The sequence below is a fragment of the Ylistrum balloti genome, unplaced genomic scaffold (assembly GCF_031769215.1).
Source record: "Ylistrum balloti isolate Yb309-2 unplaced genomic scaffold, AGI_CSIRO_Ybal_v1 Utg370594, whole genome shotgun sequence".
Lineage (NCBI taxonomy): Eukaryota > Metazoa > Mollusca > Bivalvia > Pectinida > Pectinidae > Ylistrum > Ylistrum balloti.
Genome location: NW_026782368.1, coordinates 513,977 through 529,844, shown reverse-complemented (window position 1 = coordinate 529,844; position 15,868 = coordinate 513,977). Strand labels below are relative to the sequence as shown.

The 15,868-nt window shown below is 32.2% G+C and overlaps 1 protein-coding gene across 1 annotated transcript; it reads left to right on the top strand.

The window, feature by feature from the left end:
* Positions 1-5,393: 5,393 nt before the first annotated feature.
* Positions 5,394-15,446, top strand: LOC132556849 (uncharacterized). The gene is made up of 9 exons (XM_060221285.1): positions 5,394-5,557; positions 5,829-5,844; positions 11,534-11,584; positions 12,404-12,481; positions 13,116-13,151; positions 13,316-13,354; positions 14,460-14,492; positions 14,790-14,895; positions 15,185-15,446. The coding sequence occupies exons 1-8, from the start codon at positions 5,522-5,524 to the stop codon at positions 14,882-14,884; spliced, it is 384 nt and encodes a 127-aa protein (XP_060077268.1). The 5' UTR covers positions 5,394-5,521; the 3' UTR covers positions 14,885-14,895; positions 15,185-15,446.
* The last annotated feature ends 422 nt before the right edge of the window (positions 15,447-15,868 follow it).

The window sequence follows — 15,868 nt, the reverse complement described above, 5'->3', positions numbered from 1 at the left end:
CAGCTTTTGACATCTATATGATTAACTCTGTTTTGGTCATGCGCTATTGATTATGTTTTCAAGAAGTGCAAATGTATTTGTATAAAAGTTGTTTTATATATCCGTATTAAATAATATTTTAACAATGCTGATTATTATCTTCATTTTTTAGATTAGAAATATATCCACTGATACAAATATTATGACGTGACAAATGGTACAGGATTTAGTGAAAGTTTTATATTTTATAAGTTATTAGTAAATATAGTAAGATGAAATATTCGTCGGTTGTTTCCATATCATTATACCAATTTCATATCAGCTCTGCAATAGCAATGGTTAGAGGAATGTACATGAGTTTCAAAAAATATAAAATTTACTTAATCAATTTTAGACATCTTTTCACTTTCTGGACCACTTCGGAAACGGTAAATGAAATGACGAAATACATAATATTACACAAAATGACTACGAATATAAGATTTCGCTCATTATTTTTACAAACATTATGAAAACAGCATTATGTCCGACAGATAAAAAATCTGTTATTATGTTTCTCTTTTTGATTGAAATGACAAGGCATATAGTTGTGATGATACAATTGGAACTATCATTCTATTAAAGTTGCGCGATGTCATATTACATATGTGTAACAATAAGAAATATGTGTTTGATTTACTATAACAGGATTGTTATTATAGTTTAATATGTAAATAGATAACAAATTTGTTAGTTGAAACAGAACACGACAAAACTCAGTGACGATAACATACATATAGGTTTCTATATGCAGATACCGTTGTAATATATATAGTAACTTATCAAAGAGAAAGAAACATTTGTTACTCACCAGCTTTGATTAAAATTATTATTTGGGATGGTATGAGCAGCCTATCCAACAGTCCTGGTGTAGTGGTATGATACAAATATAACGAGTTCATTTACATGTGTCTCTAGTCTCGTCGCATAAACAACACATATGTTTATGTGTTTCCTGTCCTAATGTAACATACATGACGTAGCAATTGTTTTTACATGGAAAACAAAGATAGCCCTATTGGGCGGCCTAACATAATAATTTACAAACTTAAATTACACCAAAGATGGATCTAAGTAAACCGCTATGGCAATGACGATATTATTTTGGAATTATTAAATATCACAGTAATTTGAACAAAAGCCTCCAGTAGTAATATTTTCTTTAAACATAAGATTTAACCCTTTATGTGCCTCAAAACAACCATAATTTATCATCTCAACTGTCTTGAAACAGACTACAGTTGATGTATAATGTGAGCGTATACCTCAAAGCATAGACAACTATATACAACTACATATATCTATGTAATAGTTCACATAATAAAATTTTACAATGTATCAGCTAATGAGTGTTGAACTGCCAACAAAATCTGCTACCTTCGTAATATAAATTACCTGTCATCTGTATCTACAATCGGATGTTAAATGATTTAAGCATATACTTTGAAGATGTAAACAAAGTACGTGTTGACCATCAAATCGCAGAAGAATTTACTACCTTGATCAGATGTCTAAATAAAGGTTTTTTAAAATGTAGAAGATGACTCAATGATAGACAAATAAGCGTGATGATGACTTGTACGTTTAAGTTTTTAGCCTGACCGCAATTTTGCAATAATGAAATTTTGTATCCGTGACTTTGCCTCTCTATCAAATAGATGATGTTAATATTATGTGTATAAAAGTGCTTTAATTGTCGTAATATCAACCAAATTCAACACAAATTAACACTAGCACAATTTTGTTTGAAACAGCCCCTCACATGTTTTTAGCCAATAAAAACGCTTCTTGCACCCATTGTTGACGTCGAAGCTCAACCTCAGCCATGTCGGGTCAGAATGTGTATATCGGGGCATATGAAAAGGCATAAAATGTTTCTCTGTGTATATCATCTGTCAACATTGTTGTTTATGTTGATTCATAATGTACGTACCCTAAATTCGTCATATATATTTCTGCATGATGAAGGTGTTTGTTCACTTAAATAAGTTGATAAAACAACGGATATCCTGGAGAGGCATCGACAAGAAATCATGTCGGCAGATTAATACGAAGTTGTCAGTACGTTTCTTTCAAATTGTGTATCATGTTGTATAGAATTATTCAGTAAATGTTGGAAACAATATAAATAGTAATTTGAATGAAATTAATATCACGATGATAATGAAACGTCATACCTTTATAAGGAATATCACGATGTCACTTTCACTTTCACTTACGTTTAAAACTATCTACATTAAATCTATGTATATCGTATACGTAAGTATCTTGTACATGAAAGTGCAATATGTCATATGCACATCATTCCTTAGTCATCTCTACTTAGGTGATACCGTGTAAGATCATTTCGATGGTTTTTATGTAAATTTAATAAATCGTTATATTTGATTCATCAAATTAGATAAGTGGAAACATTTCATTGGCAGGAATCAATCTGATCACGAGGTCTCTTAAATGTTTCCTTAACATAACTACGTCCACAACATCCTAGAAATTAGGCGAGGTCTTCAAGCAATCTGGATAATCCAACTTTGTAAAAGATACAGTTCTCATAAAAGTTTGCAATTGTCAGAAGTAAATATGAGGCCATTCCTGGTAGTACAATATAATATACAAGGAAGAGGTTAGAACTACTGTACATAACTTCACAGGTATGGAGAAATGGCAATAACTCAACATATCGTGAAATCTATCTTAAAAGGTTCCATCGACAACTTCTAAAAAATTAGTTTGAATACCTAAGTCGACGGATTTTTTAACATCATGTAATCGGCAATGGGAAGTAAAAAGTATAAGTTAAATTAAAACTAAAAACTTGGCTACTGCCGTATACAAAATTTTTCCATAATACATGTCATTGTCTGAAAATACCAATACGTTTTTTGATCCAGAAACTTTTTAAGGGACAAACATGTACACGAAATCGGTACAAAAGACATTCTGGAAGGAAAAAAAAGTTCTAAATCTGGATGCTTTTCTTATTCCTGGAATCGTTGATAACTGAGTAAATTTTGCTAGCAGCAAGTTCGTCAGTTACAGCAATATAATACTAATAGGCAATAGCTGTGGAAGGGGCATAACTCTTGCACCGGCATTGTAAGTAGATAATCATTGACAGGAAAAAGAAGAATTGACACTAATTACCCTGTTCAGTAATTACGCTTAATAAGCTTCGTTCACTTAAACCTCTTTTACCTTTGTTTAACAAGCCAGTGATAAAGATGTAAAATAATAACAAAATTATTTAAATGAGTGAGATTTTTGCGTAAGAGAGTGAGCGATATCACATATGTGAAATTGCCATCTGGTATAATCACAATATCTTTAATGTTATATTACCATTCATGTACATTTAGAACGGAGGAATGATGACCTGAATGCGTTAAAGTCCTGAGCTGCTGTTACATTATATACTTACTCCTAATACATTAACATGCTGTGTGTTTTATAGTAACCCATCTTTGTCGAAATGGTAATGACGTTTAATTCCGATGAAAATTAGAGCATTTGGCAAAAACTGGTTCCAATTGTAGTCTTCAAATGTAAAAAAAAATAGACCGTGGCAATTATGTATATCACTTACATTGAACAAGATTAGTGTTGTTGAATGGGATTTACGTTTTCTGTAATTGCTGATCAACAATGACGTTAGAAAGTACGCAAATCATTTACCCTGTTTGCCAATACGCCGTCGGTTTGTATTACCTCATAATAAGACATTTTCATCGGCCAAAATAGCTGTAATGCTATAATAACGAAAATTATCTGAAGCCAATAGCTGACGCATGGCTACTGATTTGTTCAGCTATGGTAAACCACACTCATCATATACTATTTACGTATTGCTGTTGTCAGTTAAGCCTGGCGCAGAGGATTGGCGGTTTCCAGCCTGTTTGTATTTGAGAAAACAGTGTAATATTGCTAAATGAGAATTCAGACGATATCAAAGATATGACAGCAGGATTTTCCCCATCCTTTTTAATTCATTGTTGAGATGCCCTTACGTTTGGTTTGGTTATTTCGTCATTCTTGATATTGATATTATTTTAGTAAAATCTCGTTTTTAAAAATCTTCTTTTAAAAACATGGTATTCCTTCAATTTGAACAAAAAGTAACAAAAATAATATTTCAATGGGTATTTTTTCCCACAATCCTTCACTAAACCTATTTGATCTTGAGCATAAAATGTGTACTTGAGCATGAGTACGTAGTTATGAAAACATGTCTTGGTCTTAATTTCCTTGTACTTTTGAATTATCTATCCTTTGTTTATGTATTTTTTCACAGTTTTGCATCTATAATAGAATTACTTTTGTTTTTATTTACAAATCGGTAATTTCTTGATTTTGTACTCACGTGGTTCTTTGGTTATTAATGTCTTTCTAAGAACTGTTTTTGTACAGATGAAAATAGATCTTGGTAATGCCTACTTTTTGTACTCGCCGATTGCGTAGTTATAGATATTCTGTAACGGAAATGTTAAGCTAATAATCCGTGTATTGGCAGAACGCCTCTACAACAGTTCTGTAGAATACTTATCAGTAACCATGCTGTATGTTGTATACTGACCCATAAGAGTACACTGAGTGAAATATACTAAATTATTTAAGGAAATAACTTGCATTATATGCTTCAATCATACATGAAAAAGCCACGAAAACCAGACAGGCCAGAATAATAATCTTAAGAACTTAGACTGTTGTATTCTGCTCTCGCGAGGTTGTTCCATTCGTAACAAATCGATCTTAAGTTTTGGGTTGATATGAAGAAATAATGCTGATTCGCAACAAAACTAAATACTAAAATATTTAAACCTCTGTGAGTTCATCAAATTAAATTCGTATTAGTATGAATGCCGCATAAATCTCTATTATTCGATGATTATATAATTGAACTATGGTTTAATCAATAAATCAATAATTTAATCAGTACACTGAAAATACTACGTTAATGTCAGACTAAAATACAAGAAGATATTTAACACTAATTTATTTATTAAATCGATAATTTAATTTTATTTATTGACATTTGATAAAACAATTTATAGATCAATCAATCAGTCAGTTAATAAAAGCATTGTATACCACATCCATGTGAAGAAAAGAGTGCATATTGATGGGATGCCATCAGTAGGTTTCCATAACTTTTTTTGTAATGCAGAAGACTTATAACAGATATTGTTTGAATTACTCCACTCAGTTTCATCTTGCGTGTAATCACGGAATGTGAACGTCAAGTGGATCGACTTCCGGTTATTATCGTTTACATATGAATGCCACAAGCGCACATAGTATGCTGGCTCCATTAGAAAATTATTACACGCGATGACGGGTCACTTAAACAAACGGAAGTGTTAAACCTACTTATGATATACATTTTCAAGCAAGAAGGTTAATATTGCAAACGAACGTTCTGGTAGCTGTGACAAGTATTTAAAGCAAGTAAACAACCTACGTTCTACCACAAACAGTTTTTGGATACAGACGGAATTGCGTTCATAAAATGTTTCTGAAAGTTGGAACTCTAGCTGTGCTGCTGGTATGTAGTGTATGTTTTCATTTTGATTATGAACAAATTTTTAAATGTGTACAATAAGATAGCAATGCAATGAGAAAAACTTGATGGAGATAATACAGTTGATATAGTTTTAATTGTGAATCTTTGGGTAATTGATGTCAACAATATATACAAATGACTGCATGATTTTCATTTTTTTTTTCTTTTTTTGTTAGGATGGGATAATTTACGATCTAAATATGATATTATTGCATGTTGAAATTAGTATATTTATTTATTATCTTTTTTACAGACTTTTATTGCTGTCGGTGAGTTTTTATTTACAATTATTTTAATATTTTTTAAAATATTTTATTTACCGAGTCCATGGCCATTGTTTTATAACAAAAGTTTAAAGATTAATGTAAGCCTTAACGAAAAGTTCAACACGAGTCTGTTAAATGAAATCTACGCTGTTTATTATATCAAATTATATGTGATATGGATATGTATCTATATAAGATCTGAAGAACGTCTAGTATTATGTTTTACACAAGGACCAAGAGAGAGAGGCATAATCGATGTTTGTGATAATTAAAAGCAGTTTGATATCATTCTTATATAAATTGTAATCTTTAAGCTGTGATGTGGCAGTGTGTATTGTGCGCTCACTGGCTAGATTTTAACTGGGTCGTGATATACAAATTAGGTCTAAGGGTTGTTCGTTAACATGCTAATACACAAGTGTAGCTTTTAAGATGTAGATCAACAAGTTTGCACGCGACGACGTCTAATTCAAGTACATATTCAAATCTCTTTTGTTACAACACCCTTTTATCTTCAAAATATACGTGCTAAGGGTCAGAAGCTCTTTACTGTAAATCGTAAATCTTTCCCTGTGAAGTTTGTTTTTCATAAATCTTTTCAAAGTTATCAAACTAATTTCCGTGATGTTTGTTGTTATTACTTTGTCTCTTATTAGTGAACGGAAATCGTAGGGATGAAGCAAATTATAATTTTAGGAATATTTGTGTAATGAATCGGTCTGTTTGATACTTAAAACAACCATCAATTATATGATTATAGCTTCAAATTAAAAACATAGACTCCCTCGAGCATAGTGTAATGATTTTGCTATTACAGTTCAAAATCAAATAAGTAATCATGACAAAATCCCTGTGTTTTCATTACAACTGAATCAATTTTGTGGAAACCTTGATATCAACAGTGCGCTTCAGTACAGGGTTAATAACTGCACACATCACCTTTACATTACTGTTGGTAATGAGTTTGTCATGCATTGCCTTTGACTCTCGCCCTGTATTACTGAAGCGTGATAGAAGAAATTGGCATTCGGATATATTAAAACAGTTGTGTACTGTATTTCTGTGGTTGGTTTGAACTAGCATGTTTTAATTTCCATACCATATGCTTAGCTGCTTTAGTGATATATATCGCATGCATACTCATATTACTGTGAAAATAGTAATTCCCAAAAATGACCATTTCAATAATTGCACATATCTAAAGGAAAAACAGAGTGAGATATGATATGATTTCGGATGTTATGCTTAGATACTCGCATATATCTTAATTATCACATAACGTCTTTGTAATTAATGAAACATATCCATGTGATATTTTGATGTATGACACTTGTATTATAGCTCCGGTTCAGATAATACAATGATATCTTACATTCACAATAGCACCCACTATTTACCTGAATGATCAGTTTTATGATAAACAGAATCTTATATTTGTCACCATCTGATGTGTTATTTATGGAAGTCATCACTTTTTTTTCGTTGAAGCTCACAAACGGGTCGCTGAAATAAGAACTTCTTACATTATTTTCATTAATCGCTTAACAGTTGGAAACTTTTGTTAAATCCAATATACAATTTGGTTAGTCTATAGAAATACAACTGTTTAATCCGGACACCTAAGAACAGATTTTTATAAGATTTGAAATACATGTAATATATGTCCTCTTAGTACTCAAACATTTCTTGGAGGTTCTGACACGCTTGATGCAGATATAAATATATCTGTTTTTATTCCATTCAGAGATTCGTGACTGGAACCGGACGTCACTTTTTAATTATTTTTATTTTTTCATATATTTAGCTTACTTCAGGTAGTATTGTCTCGAAATTTGGTCCGCTTGTCAACTTTATGAACCAGGCATATGATTGTGAGAGTGTATGGACAGTACGAGTCTGCGTCTGTTTCAATTTAAAGGAACGTTTGAACTTAATATTGACAAAATTATAAATCAGTGTTCACCAATCTTTCTATGAATGAAAAATGCTCTTCTCTTGTGTCTTTTATTCAATCCACGCTATTGGTACAATTTTTTTCGTGGGGTTTGTTGTAATCGTCATACTACGTTTATGTGTATTCTTATAGTGACATATTTCCCTGGTTTTTATCTTAAATTATCTGACATTTAAAAATTATGAAATTCGTTGAATTGCTGAGATAATGTGCCTATCTATGTGGATATAAAGCATATTCCACTGCATGTCAGTACAGTCACAAAGTCAAAAATTTTAAAACCGTTAACATCTTGTCCATCTGTAAAAGAATAAATTGACTTTGAGATTGCACAGGCGTGCAGCAGAATATAATTGGTATGTACTGTCAGTTGTATTTATAAATGCATAAAGTCACCTATCGGAACTGAATTTAATGTTGGTTAATTTCAATAATTTGAATTTATTCATATGAAAACGATACTCTGAAAATGCAATATATAAAAGGCAAAAATACCTAGTTATAAGCTTCACAAGCTTTCAACAAGTTTTAACCACAGAATAATTCAACTTTACATTACTTTCTTCTCAAGTTATTTTATTGTATATACATAAATAAATGACCACCACGTATGCAGTTTGACATAGTACAAAGTCATGAGTGGTTTCAGATTGGATGAGTCTTATGCTAATAGAAATATAGATTGTTAGTGCTAGTTTGAAATACGTTCTAGTAGCATATTCGATATACCATGGGTTAGTGGTATCATCAATCAAAACTGTCTCTTTCAATATACATCTAACACAACCCAGATGTATATTTCATTATGAATATGTATAAACCGGTTGTTTCTGTTATTTTGTTTTCTGAAGATTGTGAAAGAGAGCATGCCTTATTTCTAAAAACAGTTTTTTACATGTTAGCGTAATTGAATACGTTTTATTGATATTAGTTGGTCAGAAGACCTTGTATGTTGAACGTAACAAAAGCATTGGATATGAAATACGTCACTCAAATTATTTTTTCTAAACTTATCTTAAGTCAATGGCAAGACGCTACCATTCTGCATGATAATTGAGACTTTTTTTATTGAAAACATTATCATGACGTCTTTGGTGTGTGTGAAAAATGTTGTATATGACCTTCGTTTTCGGTTGAAAGACTACTTGCACGGTAAGTAATAATGCATATTGTGCACTGTAAGTCTGTCTAATACCAAACTAAAGCGGGATATAATTACTTCATTATCCTGATTGTTTAAACCACGTTCTGCACCCATGCACCTACACAGGCGCGTACGCGCATATACCGGTTTACCTGGCACCGCGACGTGGAATTCCATCAACTAAGGATAAGTATAAGGAGTTCCTCTTAATTCTTGGCATCACGAAAAAGTATGGTAACTTGAAGTGGACCTAATTTATTCATTAAATGATATTTCAAAGAAAACCATAATCGATTAACAAAGTGTATATAATAATGTTGTCTTATCGTATTCAATTTCAAGGTGACTTTCAAGGCATAATTTGTCCGTCAGAGGAATAGTAGTTTTATTAAAGCAAAAGTATTTGATCAACTAACAAAAAAAATTAATAGATGATATATTGTGTTGATCACTTCTGCTATGGTGACCTCCTAGGAATCCCAAAAATGGCAGTAGAGATATCTTACCGTTATCATTGGGCTTGTACACTGTTATTGGTACATTTGTTTAAAACTCGTTCAATTTGACTGTTCTAGTTAACAATAGTAAAGTTTGGAATATGTCATGGCAGCTTTGTCAAACTAGTGAACAAAATAATGTTATGTAACATTGTGGTTTTCTTTGGAAAGATTTGAATGTATCCTACCTGGCAGGTATGAATGCATAAAACAAACAAAAATCTTACTGAGGAAACATCTGTTTGCTTTCGAATCCTATTTCATGGCTGCATGATCATAAAGTTTTTTGCACATCGAGGTGTAATTTAAAGTGGAAACCTTTTCACAATTTCTAAAACAGATAGATTAAAGCTTGAAGGGTTTAAATAATTTGCAAATAAAAATCACCTTGAGACAAGTTTTTTTTTCAAATGACCCTAAATCAACAACTGTACTATGGTGTGGGCTTGAATCAAAGAAACATGGAGATGATAAGGAGCACAAAAGTGTGTAACAGAGATTAAAGCATAAGAGATATTGTTGCAACAATCGCCCATTCTATTAAATGTTTTAGAAAAAAGTTTCGACAGCATTCTCATTCGTGCAGAATACCCATTTGGGACCATAATTCCAAACAAACCCCATCTAATTGGCTTTAGAGTGGAGTTTATCCATGTCTGAACATAGTAGACGGTATAGATCAGTATTGTTCTTTTCTATACAGTAGTTATCTTATCGGGATTTAGACCGGGGACTCGACCAAAGCTTCCAATTTAGGCGATCTTATTGTCTTTGTTTCCATTAATACATGAATATTTTATATGCTTGTTTATGCCAAATCCGTTCGATATTACCAACAACATGAAGGAGACGAGAACCATTAGAGGACATCATAAGTCAGTCCTTTATTAATCGTTTACACGGAACCTGGAACAGACAGCGTCATGTTTAATTTGATGATGACGACTGCAAAATGTGTTTATTTGAGCGCAGCACGCCGTTACTGTCTCTAGTGGGACGCGCGGGCGGCCACGGCCATGAGACGTAAAAAACATCCAAGCTTTAAGCTTTATCCCCTGAGTCCCGAAGTTGCAAGACAAATTTATATTGTTCCATTATTTCACTTGATGTAAACCTAGCAAGATATTCGGAAACGTATCTACAAATTGTGTACATTTTATGGTAAAAGCATCAAAGCTCCATATTACAAAACTGGAGGCTATTTTATCAACTATCAACTCTAATCCGAAATTCAAGGCATGACCTAATTCTTTTCGTAGATGTGCACTAAATAGACATATGTTGTCAAATGCTACATTGAAATATATCAATTTTTGTTTTTATTATTTATAATAGGTGATCATATTTAAGTGTGAATAACGTTAACAAAGAGCGAATCTTGTATACAACCAAAAAATAAGTTATGCGTTTTGGCGTTACAAACCTTTCAGGCATGATTGATCTCATTATTATTATTCACAATTATTTTTATGTCATCATTACTTTCATACAAAATGTTGAAAAAGACATTTCCCCAACATAAAAAAAGTTATTCATTAACATCGTTATTCCCGACAATGGAGATCACACAATTTTACAAACAAACACTAATTTCAATTACGACATGTTTACAGTAGTCGTTATGCGTACAAGGTGTTTCTTTTTCTGTCGGATACATTGATGAAATCTCGTCGGCCAATTATTTGTATACCTTCCAATCTACCTGGGAACATTTAATTAGACCATTTTGATCTATTTCAGTATGTTGTTTCATAGGTTTCAAGGTTTATGCCCCAAGTAGCACTAGCTAGTAGTACAAGTATGAAAAAAAGTGATTGATGTGGCTTAATTCACCATTTAGTCCCCCCTTTTTTACCAATGTGCTTTTTTTTACAATTACGTTTACTACATTAGACCTTAGACAGCGTACATGAGTTGACATGAATTTACGAAAAAGACAAAATGTGGTACACGGACAGCAATCTTAATCATCAGAGCATCATCATTTATCATCATAATTTGGTATGCTTTAAAAGTAAGCTTTTTAAGTTAATATCTTGCGACTGATAATTTTTAACGAAAGTACATGAAATTTACAAATCATACTTTTTAACACAGGGAATGCTCAGCCTGGACCTCCAGGGCCACCGGGTGTGGACAGTGAACGATGTAAGTGCATTCTTGAAATTTTTTATCTTTCCTTTAATAATGAAGTGATGACTGGTTGTAGAGTAGTATCAGAACAAACAAGATTGTTTATTGGTGTAATAGATTACAATATGTGTTGTGCCATACATTGCTATTTTATACGTATATATTAATTAAAACTCCTTATCCCGAAGTCGACGTGATCGTGAAATACAAACGTTTTCGTGTGCTAGTATTGTGTTTCTTGTAACTAAGATATAATAAGCAGATTGTGCCGGGACATGATTAACTCTTCAAGTTAAACGGATCTTCAGACTTCGAGATAACGAAGTATCACTGCTACTAAATGTCTATGCTGTTTGTAGATATCTAGCCATTAGCATCACTGACGAGTCGTAGAAGAACAGATGTATGACGCAGTTTAATTCATTGTTTTGCTCTACTGTATATCCGTCTTAATTATGAAAAGGTACTTTTCACTTGTGTGTCTTTTGTACAATCGTGTTTATGTTGATTCAAAAAGAATTGAATGACCTCCTAAAACACTAAGGTCTGTTTATAATACAATTAATGTATTCATTTGCAAAATTTGAAAAACAATGCACTTAACCGCCATCCTTGGTCTGCCCAGGTCTGTGCTATTTTTCTTCATAAAACACCAGTTCAAATGACCCTGTACATAATCATTGTTTCATTGAGATAGTTTCTTTGTTGGTAGTAATACGCTTTCCAACCAAGCCAAACTAAGCAGAAAAGAGTATACATGTACAAAAACGAGACACACGTTTAGAGTGAAATTGTCCATTTTATAAACTGAGAGTACTTTGATTTTTGTTTCAGTTCCAAAATATGGAGCATCAGCCCCGGGACACAATATACCCGAGGACCTTTTGATCTTCCCCGAAGTCTCGCTTGATGGTGATAATTAATTTTTTTTGTTTCTCACTTATGCTCGATTCTATAGAAATTACATATAATTTGCTATACAGTTTTAAAATTTCAAAATATATTTTACTATTTTATCCTTTGTAAGCTTCCATAAACTAGTTCTTTATTTCTAAAGTTCTGTGTCACATTTGAGAGAGTTTTCCTGTTCAGTATTGGAGTCGGACCAAAACAAAAGGTCATGTTCGCTTTTTATTATACCAGTGAAAGAGAGACATAGCTTTAACCATGTTCTACACGTGTTTTCTATACACCTTGCAAATAAGAGTAAGGCATACTTTCAATAAAGATAAGGATAAGACCCAGTGGTTAAGGCGTCTGACCGTCTATATTACTAGCCCTCCATCTCTGGGTCGCGGGTTCGAAACCTACCTAGGGCAGTCATCAGGTACTCCGGCTTTCCTCCACCACCCAAATCTGCCTCGTCCTTAAATGACCCTGGCTATTAATAGGATGTAAAGCAATATTTAACTAAATTATATACAGATAATTGCTCAATTTTATCATGCAATGTAAATTTCATTGGAATGAGTCTGATAAGACGTTTACATCAGGCTCTATGAATCATTTTATATATTGTTCTGTATTTGTCTCATTTGTTTTATAGCATTTGTCGACGGAGCTCCAGTTAATCCTGAAGATCGTAAGTCATTAGAATTATTTATAGTAAAAAACAACAAGAATTTTGCGTAACGAAATAATCAACATGATACTGTAACGCTTATATCAATTTAGTTTAACAGAAATATTCAATTGTTCAATAAAATTAATTTTTAAACTATAATCATATTGTCGATATGATTTCAGCCCAATCAATAATGGATGTTGGCCCAGAGCACCACACATGTGAGTAATTTACTAAATTTAAATGTAATATCGCAATATACAGTTGTTTAAGGTTATGCTGTGGAATAATTACTTTAAAGGGAATAGATGTATTTAAAATTTTAAATATGAAAAAAAGAAGCAAAGCAAAACGGAAGCATACACACACAAAACGGGTTTGTTTTAATTTTGTTTCAAATTCATTATCAATAAAACGAAATCCTATTCTTGGTTTTTAACAATAGGTGAGCTGTTGTAGATAAAAAAGATATCTCTATAAATGTATTTGTTTACGATGTATAAGGTGTATTGTTCATCGAGAAACATTGATCTCATATACGATACGAAGCTTTTGTATGAAACATTATCATATTTATCAGAATATTTAAGGATTTGAATAGGTTTGTATTTACAACGAGAATGCAGTGTCATTTAATTAAGCTAAAAGACGAAAAGATAAAAGATCAATTTTAATTCATTATTAGGCTCTGCGGAATTTAATTTTTCCTTCGAAGTACTTTTCACGTGTGTATTTTTATACAATCTTTGTGGTTGCAGGTTGTAGAAACTTTTAGTCTCTGAGGTTTGCCGTAGCCTCATGCAACGTTTTATTTCATACGAATAATGGCACTGTGTAGAATAAACACATGCACTTGACGCTCTTTCGAAACTATCAGATACACGAAAGTTAGGATTTTTTCAATCATAGTGCTAGTGCACCTTCCCCAGGTTAATTTCGACTTTTCTTTGATGAATTTCCCTAAGTCGCCTCTTTGGTTTCACAATTAAGGCTCTAAGCATAACTGACGAGTCATTGAAGGACGAAAGAGCTCTATGATAGTTTAATTCATGATTTGGCACTACTTTATATTATTCAATATTTGTGTTGAAAAGTCATATTTCCTTGTATGTCTTTAATACAATAGTTGATTAGAATATCAAATATATTTCCCTCTTTCCTTAAGAAATTGAAAAACTATCTATACGTGCATTATAAATACGTTATCATAACTTGAATGAAATGCAAATCAATTGCCGAAATGAAAGTTCTCCTTTTGTTTTCAATGCACTTATTTACTTCCAGAGAGGCATTTCTCAATTCTGATTAGATTTTGTCATATTTTAGTTTCAGACCCAAGAGGCCCCATAGGTTTCAGAGGTAAGAGGAAACATTTCACATACACAACAAATATCCCTTTCATGCTTGCATGCAAAATCTAATTTAGTTTTAGTGTCAGAAATAAGAGCAGTTAAATGGTGATTTTTTCATATTGCACATGATTAATCTAGTGTATGCAAATTTGGTGGCGAATATTTATAATTACATTTATCAGTGGTTAATCAGCAGTTTTGATGTTTTCTATGCTTTGAAAATTAATGACACATTTGAGATTTAATTATGTAAAACTCAATGCACTGTGATAACACTCTAATTATGTTTTTTTTCTTTCCTCAGATCCATTACGACGATTCTTTCCCTTTCGTGACGCTGATGCAGAGTACCAAAGTCTTGGTAGAAGAACGAACATCCAAAACGACATGGAGCCATAATAAACTGGAAGGTTTGTGATATCAAAGCTTTATTTGTTGATGATTTAATCATACAGCTAATTATAGCAAATTTGCTACTCTGTCTAAACGATTAATGCTCAACAACAGTACGAGTTTGACCTTGTGTATAAAGCCTAAGTTTAGAACCCTTGTTGCTGTGTTGTTGAATACATGCCTGATGCAATAGTTTATTTGGATTGTTAACGTGTTATTCAATTGTTCAAGTCAGTATTATTATTATTATTTTTTTTTTTTTTTGAGTATTCGTTGTTGTTTTATTACGTAATATTTCATTTGTAGGATGTTTACCGGAATACCGATCCATCGGCACATAGCAGAGGAATAGTTGTCGCAATCATTTGCCTCATACATGTTTCCTTCATTCCATTTCGGTGTTAATTAATCCTACCAATTTATGAATGTATATTTCTGTCTACGCTCCAGTAAAACCGATTTAATCGATTGTTATTATAAAAAAAACTGTCCTTCATTCAACATTCATTATGTGTAACAACTTGAAGTGTGAACACTCCAATAATAAAATTTGCATTTAGTACTGCAAGTTGGTGTATCGGTTTGGCTTTTCAATACAGCGTTATCCATTTTCATCAATTGTATTTAAAATTGTTATCTATGATGGCATATTTCCTAGAAACCATTCTCATGTGATTAGCTGAGTTACGTATATCGGGGTATTTTTTTTTTTAAATATGTCGACATAATTTGAAAGGTCTCTATAATATAATAGTAAATTAATTTGAATTACAAATTATGGAGACTTATCATCGACATATTTGTAAAGATAATTATATCATCAGTAGGACACTCGACTTTTATCATGTTATTGCTCTTACATAAAATAATCTTGCCACGAAGGTTAGTTAGATTTCAATTAGATTTCTGTAGGTTTGTCAGGAGGATGACATTTTTAAACGTCACTCTTGTCAAGGCACAGACATATGAATTGGATGGAGTCCTGTGAGA